Source organism: Phoca vitulina, unplaced genomic scaffold (genome assembly GCF_004348235.1).
Source record: "Phoca vitulina isolate PV1807 unplaced genomic scaffold, GSC_HSeal_1.0 scaffold40, whole genome shotgun sequence".
NCBI classification, from domain to species: domain Eukaryota; kingdom Metazoa; phylum Chordata; class Mammalia; order Carnivora; family Phocidae; genus Phoca; species Phoca vitulina.
Genome location: NW_022589743.1, coordinates 23,394,136 through 23,404,775, shown reverse-complemented (window position 1 = coordinate 23,404,775; position 10,640 = coordinate 23,394,136). Strand labels below are relative to the sequence as shown.

General features: G+C 50.8%; 2 protein-coding genes across 2 annotated transcripts; one reads left to right on the top strand and one right to left on the bottom strand.

The window, feature by feature from the left end:
* Positions 1-296: 296 nt before the first annotated feature.
* On the bottom strand, positions 297-6,490 carry GEMIN4 (gem nuclear organelle associated protein 4). The gene is made up of 2 exons (XM_032428918.1): positions 6,438-6,490; positions 297-3,601 (listed from the first exon to the last, which is right to left on the bottom strand). The coding sequence occupies exons 1-2, from the start codon at positions 6,445-6,447 to the stop codon at positions 438-440; spliced, it is 3,174 nt and encodes a 1,057-aa protein (XP_032284809.1). The 5' UTR covers positions 6,448-6,490; the 3' UTR covers positions 297-437.
* Positions 6,491-7,211: 721 nt separating this feature from the next.
* On the top strand, positions 7,212-8,271 carry LOC116647628 (diazepam-binding inhibitor-like 5). The gene has a single exon (XM_032429137.1). The coding sequence runs from the start codon at positions 7,385-7,387 to the stop codon at positions 7,646-7,648; it is 264 nt and encodes an 87-aa protein (XP_032285028.1). The 5' UTR covers positions 7,212-7,384; the 3' UTR covers positions 7,649-8,271.
* The last annotated feature ends 2,369 nt before the right edge of the window (positions 8,272-10,640 follow it).

The window sequence follows — 10,640 nt, the reverse complement described above, 5'->3', positions numbered from 1 at the left end:
TGGCTGCCCCTTCCAAGACACCACGGAATGACTCTTGAAGAGGGCTGCAGTGCAGAAGAACAGAATACCTGTAATTTTTCCACTTGGGTGGTTTCACCTTTGGACTTCTTTGCCAAATTCTAAGGTGGATAAATCCAGTTATGAACATGTTCCTCACAGCTTGCTTTGTTCTTTAAGACTCTAGTTGAGCCCAATCGCAGAGCATATCTAAGCCTAGACTATTGACGAGAAAGACTCAAAGAGAGACGATGAAACTCAAATGAGAATTTTATAATTTGTATGTTACAAACACCTAAGAAACTATTTTCTTTACAGTTATTGCCATATACTTTTTTAGCTTGTGTACAATTTCACATAACCGAAAAGCTCGTGTTTCTCACTCAAGCCCCTGTAGACCCCACCAAGTCAGGGCCCTGCCGTTCTCTGAAGTACAAACATCAGAAGTTGCTGATCTTCTGCAGCAGGGTTTGGCGCCGTTCCTCAGGGCTAATGTTCTCAGCGATGGACTTCAGGAAGCGCTGCTCATTTACCTTCTGGAGCAAGGAGCTACCAGAAGGGTTGGCCTTGCTCAGGGTTTCGTAGCAGGTGAGGATTTCCAAGGCCAAAACGTAGAGCGGTTCACACACCTCTTGGTGGAGCATGGCCATGATGTGCAGAACATGACAGAATACCTGGGTGTAAAAAAACAGGGTCTCCTGGGTCAGGTCCTGCTCTTGGGCCCAAGGGCCAACCGACTGTATCAACCTAACGGAGTCCAGGAGACCGGTCAGACTGTTACGGAGAAGTCTGACTACGTGGCTCCAGCCTTCCACAGGAAGCCAGTTACGACAACTCTGGCTGCAGAGAAACTGGAAAGCTCTCAGGAAGAGTACGGAGAGCTGGAGCTCCTGGGCAAAGGGCTTCAGGTTGAGCAGAGGAACAAACTGAATATATTCCAGGCTATAGGGGACGTGCAGGAGTTGTTTCTCCAACAGTCTCCTGGTCAACTGGTAAAGGTACTGCCACTCTTGGGGGCTGCACCAAGGCATGACTTGTACCAGGGCCACCAGAAAGCCCTTGCTGAACAATCTGACCTCCTCAGGGTTGCCCACATCTACCACCAAGAGGGCCAGCATCTGCTCAGAGATGCTGCTGGACATGTAGCAGCACTCCATCCAGGCAAGAAGCCCTGTGCCCGGACCGTACCCAGGGTGGGCTTGGGAGGTCCACTCGTCCTCAGAAAGCTTACAGATCTCAAAAAGCGTGGCTGGCACTTCACACTTGAAGTGGCCCTCAAAGAGGTTCTTCATTCTCAGGCGCACCGTCCAGTCGAGCTGCTCCAGCTTCCGGTGGAGCCAAGACAGGGACTTGATCCAGGTGTCTGGGGAGAAGGTCTCAGCATTCGCCAATATAATCTCACAGATGATCTCCAGGATATGGATCACCAGATCCTTCCCATCCAAAGAGAGGCACCGTTTCTCCTTGGGGAGCTGCCAGTATTTGCTGAAGCAATCCAGCAGCTGGCACAAGCTGAAGATGAGGGGGAACGGAGAGCAGGCCTGGAGCCAGTATTCCTCTAAACACGCATTTGCTTCAAGAGTCTGGATGAAGATCTTCAAACTGAGGTCCACCTCTTTGACGTCTAGCATCAAGAAAGGCAGGACGAACTCCTTTAGCACCTCATCTGGCTCAAGAAGAGCAGCAACCGGGATACCTTGGGGCTTCACAGGATTCATTAGGCAGCCCAGGAGCTCCAAAAATTGCTTTTCTTCCTTGGGTGTAGAGAACTTTGTCCAGACGGTTTCTTTGAGGCATGACACCACAAAAGTAGTGGACGGATCAGGACCCTGCTCTTCCACGAACCTAAGGGCGGGGAAGGCAGTGAGAATCTGAGCCAGGAACTTGTGGATGCCAAGATTGACCACAGCCATGCTGCACATTTTCTTCACGGTGACCTCCGGGTGCAATATGACCAGGCGGGCCACGGAAGCTACAGCTTTAGCTAAGCCCTGTTCAGAGGCACTCTGTGCTAGCTGGTTAAAAGTTGTATTGAGGTCCTCCTGAAACCCGTCCAAGTAAGCCAACAACTTCTCAGAGAGACCCTTCCGCCCCCAGGAGAGCAGGGTGCCCGAGAGGACTTTATTTTTATCTGGCAGCGAGAGGTCTGCATAGCATTCTAGAATCAAGCTGATCACTTGTCTGATCTGAGATTCAGGGATGGCTCTGTCTGTCATGGTAACTTCCACCACTGTTTCCAGCAGCTTTAACACCAAGTCTGGCTCTCGGAAGAGGGCCCGGTTATTCACCAGGCAGGCTAGCCACTCGTCTGAGAAGGCCCACTTCTTCTCAGAAGCAAAAATGTAGCACATTTCCATGTGCCGGTCCATCTTCTGCTCAATAATGGCCATGGCAATCGAGGCGGTGATGTCCTTCTCAAAGCCCTTGTTCTTCAGCACCCTGGTGGTTTTGCTCAGGAAGTCCCCAACACACTCTGCCAGCTCCGAGACCACCTGCCTCTCCTCCTTGGACAAGCTGGTAGAATCCAGGTAGAGCTTCAAGTTCTGGCTGAAGGACGTCAGGCTGTCACACAGCCGGTAGCTGTCGTAGCTTGTCCCCTGGCTGCCGGTGAGCATGGCCTGCAGCCCCTCCCCCCACTCCCGCAGCAGGCTGCACAGGAACTCAAACCCGATGAAGATCGTCTCGCTTGGCAGCTTGGCCAGGGAGGTCAGGCTGATGTCCCGCTCGGCCTCCTTTACCTTCTCTGCCAGTGCCCGTTGGTGATATGGGTTCTGGGTGTCCGAATTCCACACAGAGATCACCGTGGCCAGTTTGTCCAGATACACGGTCGCAGATACTTCCTGGGGGTCGTCCTCCATCAGGGCAAACACCGTCAGCATGTCTGCCAAGTTGGCTAATGCACAGCACTTCATCCCTGGGCACAGGATTCTATTTTGGATTTGCTTCAGCCCAGTGAGCAGCATGGCCAACAGGGGCATAGTGGGACACACATCTGGGTCTGACTTAAACCTCTTTGGAGGGTGGGAGAACTCATCTGAAGAGGACAAATACTTATGGGCCATTGTTCTAAACTGGGAGAGCAGGGGGTCCTGCTGATTGCCTTTGTGCTTCATCATTTCCCACCAGACACTGAGGAAAAAGGCCACATCCTTTGAAGACGTGTCAATAGACATGTGCTCCAAAAAGCGCTCTAGTTCTGCACGGCAGATAGTGGTGGGCAGGGCCATCAGGAGCTGGATAAAGAGTCCAGAAGCTTCCAGCGACTTGAGCAGCTCAAAAAGGACGGTGTGATTGATAGTAGGGATCATGTTGCCTACTGAGAAGAACACATCTTCCTGCCACCGAGTGTCAGCGTCTGAAGGGGTGACGGGGTAGGGCTGAAGAACCTTGGCCCAGATGATGATCAGAGCTTTCTTCTTCCAGGCAAAGGGCTGGGAGCATGCTGTGGCGGAGGAGATCTCCCTTAGGGCCTCCACAATGGGCTGCCCAACGCGTTCCCAGTCAGACTTTTTCAATTCCGTCAGCGCTTTGGGGTGGAACAGCTGTTCGGCGAGCAAAAAGCCCCCATGCAGAATAGTCATTTCCTCACAGATATTCACGGGTCCTGCACAGAGAGAAGCCACACAAGACAGAGTGTGGTGAAAAATCTTTAAAATAATTAGTAGAGGTTAGACGGAGAGACATCAGTTGGTAGGCTGGCGGTCGTCATTGGGGTTAGAGATGATAAGGGTTCTAACGGGGAAGGAGGGTTGGTTCTAAGAGCCGCTGCAGAGCTGGAATCAAAAGGACTTAGCTAAGGAATAAAGAAGGACTCCCAGACTCTCTAGCCTGGATTGGGAAGACAACGGGCATCACTGGAAGAACAGAGAATCAGAACAGCTCTGGAGGGAACACTGTTCAGTTTTGGTTATTTGGAGTTTGAGGTAAAACATTAAGGTAGAGACGTCCTCCTGCAATGGAAACGTGGCTCAGGGAGGTGTCTGCTCAGAGGGGATCAATGGAATGAAAAAGTGAATGAAATCCTGCAGGAAAAGCACGTGTAAAGGAAAGGGCTAGGCCCTCCAGCAAAGGATGGGCTGGCAGAGGATGTGGGGAGGAAGGGCTGAGAGAGCGAGCAGGGCAGTACCAAACAACAGGGGCGATCAAGTACATACTGTGGACATGACAGTTGAGCTTCTAAGTAATGATACAGCCTAAGAGGGGCAGGGGCCAGGGCTGTGGGCACAGAAGCAATCAGACAAGCCCTGCCTTCCCTCTTTTCTGTTATAGCCTTGTCTTGCAAACAAATTTCAAGTGTTCTGCCTTTCAGGGAAACAGTTTACCCCACAGCTCTTTCTGTCAAACAGAAGAAGCTACCAAAGGCTCTGCTTCTCTAGTAAAAACCAAGAGGTAGATACAAAAAAATACTTTAGTAGATTAGGAATGAAAAGTCCTTTCTCCAGGGAGCCATGAATCAACAGACTTATCAAGGAAGGCATTTGGGGATGTTTAATTAGACATTGCTTTAAATCCTAGCTCAACCATCTAGAACAAGCTAAAGCTTCTCTAAGCTTCCCTTCTGTGTATGTGGGAAAAATACAGACTTTGTGTTAGACTGGGAGGATCAAATGATATATACTAGTCAAGCCCTCAACATTGAGCTGGTTGTTCAGCTCCCAATTCCCTCTCCCAGAGCTGCTGAGCGTCATGTAAGATACAGCTACTGTAAGCCTCGGGCTACAAAGAGCCTGATGAGTGCTCAGTAAGTGTTGATTCCCCGCAGATCTTTCCAGTTGGCAGGACTGGAACCTTGTCACTATTCTTTGCCTTCCCTAGCTCAGTAACAGGAAAGGACATAGGTCTTCCTCAGGTAAGCTGCTTCTGGCCCAGAAACAAAATCAGAGTACAAACGCTACTCACTGTTCAGTATTCCCAACTTCTCCCCCCTTTCCCAGGGCCCGGAGATGCTACCCCTTCCTCATTCCCTCATGCCCCCAAAGAACCCATCTTTCCCAATTTCACAGGCCAGGAGCCAGCAAGAGAATCATGATTCAGGAGACAAAAATGATCCTGCCCCTCGACTTTAAGGGAGCAGCAAAAGGCCAAAGGATCAACACTCCTATGCAACCAACTGGTGAAGGCAGTCCACCTTGGCTCCCAGTGGCCAAGACAGACTCCCAGGAGGGTTAGGGTGCTGAGAGGTCTCACTGGAGATTTGCTCCCCCCCCTTTTTTGGCTCAGGCTGCTCTCCTAGGTTCCCCAAATATGTCCCCTTATGACTCTAAATTTCAATTTATTGCACAGTCGGCTGAGATGTTTGTCCCCCAATACCAATATTCCAGAGACATTATGTTCATTGTGCTACCTGAAGGAGTAAGTTCCAGATTGGTTAAGAGCTGGGCAAATCCCAAGTGTTTTTATCACTACTGGTTAACTGGTGTTTGTAAGTGCCCACTCTGTATGTTTATTAAGTGCTTACTCCGTGCCAGGCACTGTGCAAGATCTCTTTTAATCTTCAAATCAACCTTTTGCGAACCATTCTTGTTTTAGAGACGGGAACACTGAGATTCAGAAACAATTTGCTCAGGATGTCCCAACTACAGTGTGGTGGGGCTGTGACAGAAATCACCACAGCTGCAGGGCTCCAAGCTTCGAGCTCTACTGTTCCATCACTGAAGACCTGGCTGGCGACAGGACTACACCGTTTCTCCACAGCCTGTTCCTGGCACATCTTGGGGTGCCTCACCCCAGCTCTCTCACAACGGCCTCCTGGTCTCATCTCTTTAAGAGCATGTCCAGCAGGATGGGAGGCTGGACAAGGAGCCACCGATTTATACTAGCGCCCCCCTCCCCTCTCCCAGACCCCGCCTGTGAGGGCTCTGAATCAAAGTGCACAGAGGTTCGAAAGTGCCACCTCGGCTGCCGCGGCGCTCCCCACCGCTGCTGCTCGGATGAACTAGCTGTGCGCAAGGCACCGTACCAGACACGCTATACACGTGCTCTCTATCACAACGCCCCAAAACTCTGTGTGGTGGATACGTTATCGTCCCCGTTTTATCGAGGAGGACCTCATGGGCTTAAGACGCTTGCTCAAGAACGCGGCAGCCGTCCAACAAATGAAACCGTCGGGGTATCCGGGATTCCCCGGGGGCGTCTTCCGAGCCCGGCATTTTCCAAAAAGCACGTGCACGAACCCTGTCCACTTTCAGGAAATCTAACTTCACATCCGCTTGGCCCTTCACGTGGAAAGGCGCCCCGAGGGGACAAGATGCAGGCTTAGGAGCGGCGGGGCCGGGGCTGGAGCCAGGCCTCCCGACCCCCGGCCCCGAGGACACGCCCGCCCTCCCAAACCTTCCCCGACCCCGACGTCTCCTTTAGCCCGGGCCCACTCAGCACTGCCCTGGTCGCGGGTTTCGGGACGCACACCACGAGGGCCGAGAACGGGTAGTCGGGACACCCACCTAGGTCCATGGCGGCGACGCTGGCGGCCGCGCGGGCCGCCCCTCCCCCGCGACGCCCCCCCTCCCCCGCGACGCCCAGAGTGCGGCGCAGGCGCCACGGCACAAAGGGTGGTTGGGGGGGCGGGACAATGGCCGCGCCTCAGCCCCGCCCACCACCTCAGCTCGGACTCCGCGCCGCCGGCCGCGGTCCTCCCGCCGCTCCGCGCGCACGCGCAGTCTTCACCAACAGCTCCGCGGCGCCCAAGCAGCCCGGCCCACAGCGCCCCCTCCCAGCCCGAGGCCTCCAACCAGCCAACAGGCAAGTACCCGGACTTCCCCTCCGCCGAGCGTGCTCCGCCCCGCCCCTTCCCTGCGCTCGCGCCGCTCAGCCACGCCTCTGTCCAGCCCCTGCCCAGCCCGCTTTCTGAGTCCCAGTGGATCCTACCCACTAGCTCCGTCCCAGGTTCCGCGTTCGCTCCCATCCAGCCTCCCCCGGGATCCCCCGCTTACAGTCACCCGCACTGAACGCCTTCCCCAGGCTGCCCACTCACCAGCACAGATGTGCCATTCTGAGAGGCTTCTTCCCCTGAAGAGGGTCGGCCCCACAGACGCGCAATCCACCCCCGCCACGGCCCCCAGCGCACTTCCTTCTCCCTGCAGCACGGTATCCTTAATTCTCTGGCATCATAGGCGCCTCTGAAGTGTTACTGGTTGCCCTCCCCAGAAAATGCACTTTGCTAGCCAGAGCATCGGTGGGGGAGATCCAATCCAATGGGCCCCAGTTCTGAGAACACACACACACACGAATATCCTATGTTCTTCTCACACATTACCGTGTCTCCTTTGCTCCCTTTCCCTTCTTCCCTGACCTAATCACTAGCCTCCAGTGTTTCTAACTCTCCATCCTCCAGCTTGCAGCGCCAGCTATCACCTAGAGAGGACACAGGGGCCAGGCCTCAGCTCCCCCAATGTGCCAAGTGGAGTTTGAGATGGCCTGCGCTGCTGTCAAGCAGCTGAAGGGGCCTGTGAGTGATCAGGAGAAACTGTTGGTGTACAGCTTCTACAAACAGGCCACCCAGGGCGATTGCAACATCCCCGCCCCACCTGCTACAGATGTGAAAGCCAAGGCCAAGTGGGAGGCATGGAACGAGAACAAAGGGATGTCCAAGATGGATGCCATGAGGATCTATGTTGCCAAAGTGGAAGAACTGAAGAAAAACGATACTGGTTAAGGAGGACAGAGTGTCAAACGGAATGAAGTAGCAGGGCTCCTCCGGTAGGGAAAAGGGCTTCTTAAAAGACTGATGGTTGAAACATCCTGAAACCATAACCACTGTAGCTGAGAGACATCAATAAATCACTTAAACTGCATGAGAGTGACTGTTGTTGGAAAGGTGATTAAACTCAAAGTGACTGTCGGAGTCCTGGGGAGGTGTCCAAAATATATAAAAAGCAGCTCTCCTCAAGGGAAAGTTCCATCACACCTGGCTTTATGATTTTGAGTAAGAGTTCCCAGCTTTCCTATTCCCAGAGTATATATAGTTGCTTGGCAGGAGTAGAGGGGTCAGGGGAAGAATCATACTATGGAAATGCCTCAAGATTTGAGGTGCATAGACCATTCTCCAGAGGCTCGGCCTCTCGGGAAAGGGGAAAGAAGAAGAGGAGGCTAAGGCCCCTTATCTCTTCAGGGGTTGTCCGTTCACTACTAACCCAACATTACTGACAGGAAACGGGCTTTGTCTTCCAAAAAGCTAAAGTCAAGTCCTACTACCAAAAGCCCCTACTAGAACACAGGCCTGATGAAGTTAATATTTTGAGGGAAGTCGACTTTTAGTGAAGTAATGGATGCCTGACAACACAGCAGAGAAACACTGGAGAAGATGGTTTCAAAATCCCAGCGTCGGGCACCTGGGTGGCTCAGTTGGTTAAGCGACTGCCTTCGGCTCAGGTCATGATCCTGGAGTCCCTGGATCGAGTCCCGCATCGGGCTCCCTGCTCGGCGGGGAGCCTGCTTCTCCCTCTGACCCTCCCCCCTCTCATGTGCTCTCTCTCTCTCTCTCATTCTGTCTCAAATAAATAAAATCTTTAAAAAAAAAAAAAAATCCCAGCGTCTGAAAGCCTCATTAAAGGCCATGCAACCAAAGTTTTCTTGGGATTTAGTTCATAGTTAACCCTGGTTTCTGCTTGGGGATGTCTGTGGGACAATGTGTACGTACATGTAAATGAGTTTGTTTTATAAGCACAACACACCCTTTGACCCATGCAAGGCCCAAAGTGCCTGTGCTCAGCTTCCACTCCTTAGTGCCGATTATCATGGAGGCATCAATGCACAGTAAGTACCCTGGGATATGGAGTGCTAAATGCTATTATTAAAGACATTTCAGAGAAAAAGCTCTGCTATGGCATGGGTCTTCCCAATATTCTTCCTCAAAAACTATTTTCATAAATCATGACATCGGGTCAGCTCCAGTTCATGAAGGGCCATTAAACAATAGAAGCAACAACCATAAAGACTTCAGAAGACAAAGGAAACCAAATCTCACCAGGTATCTTCAGGATCTTCTGTTCATGTCTTTGCAGGAAGTTGCTATAGACTAAGTACAGGACTTGAGAATATCCCCAGGATGCCACAATGACTAAAGAACTATTACAAGTTGGACAAGAGCCACATTGTAGGGGCACCTAGGTGGCTCAGTCAGTTGGGCATCTGCTTTCGGCCCAGGTTGTGGTCCCAGGTGCTGGGATCGAGCCCCACATCAGGCTCCCTGCTCCGAGGAGGGCCTGCTTCTCCCTCTCCCTCTTCCTGCCCCTCCCCCTGCTTGTGCTCTCTGTCAGATAAATAAAATCTTAAACAAACAAACAAACAAAAAACAGCCACACTGTACAATAGTTGTGTTGTCCTCTCTTCTTTGGAGGATATTACAAGCACATTTTGATGCTTTTAGAGCCCTGATTCACATTAAATGTGAATTACTAGTAAAAATAATAATGGAACATCTTACTCCAAAATACAGGGTGTCAACTTCGGCACTGTAGGTATAGTCATTTCTGTAAATCATTATAAAATCTGATAAAGTAAAAATGCACCATAGTTAGGACTGCAGAAAGCAACTATAGGATACATTATTAAAAAAAATATATAGTGTACACAGTATGTTGAATTTTGTGGGGAAAAGGGAGAATTATAAGTAGAAGGCAAGGGGAATGGAATTGGTAGACTTTTCAAAGTGTACCTTTTTAATATTGTTTTGATTTTTGTATCATTGACTCTGATACCTTATAGAAATCTGAGGCAAGAGTATTTCTTGGGGGTGCCTGGGGGCTCAGTAGGTTAAGCAACCGACTCTTGGTTTTGGCTCAGGTCATGATCTCAGGGTCGTGAGATCGAGCCCCACGCTGGGCTCCATGATCAGCATGGAGTCCGCTTAAGTTTCTCTCTCCCTCTGCCTCTGCCCCCACTCACATGCACTCTCTTTTTAAAATAAATAAAATCTAAAAAGACAAAAAACAAAAAAACCAAGAGCATTTTTTTGTTGATCATTACGGCCAGAGTAAATTTCCTATGGACTTCCCAAGGGAAAGGTAAGAAGTCTTAGACCAAACTGAAACTTCCCATTAACCCTCACCATAAATTTCAGTGGACAAATTGGAGCCCTCCTAAAAACTCTGCTAAACACAATGGCAACTGCATGTGACAGGCGAGATAGGCAGAAAGTCACACAAAGGAGCCATGAATGTCCACAGCTTTGCTAATTCTACCAAGATGTCAAGCAAATATGGATTTCATACTAACTCCCCGGGCTAAGCTAGGGAAGCTCTTGCAACATAGTCATTCTAAATCTCTCTGGATTTAAACCCAAGGGAAGTCTGAATTTAAACTTAATATGCTATAACTCCTCAACCCCTCAAGGCAAAAAACCAAAATGACTGCTCTGAAAACACAACTCTGGAGAAGCCAAAAGACTTTCCAACTTCATCTGTTTTAAAACACCAGCTTGGGCAAAACCATCTTATAACCTTGTTTTCTAATGGATCATACCATCCTCAGAGGTGGGAAAGTAATCGATTGTACCTATGGTTTAAAATCATTAGCTGCACCAGGGGTGCCTGAGTGGCTCAGTTGGTTAAGTGTCCGACTCCTGATTTCAGCTCAGGTCATGATCTCAGGGTTGTGAGATCGAGCCCCGTGTCCAGCCCCATGTCGCTGAGCGTGGAGCCTGCTTA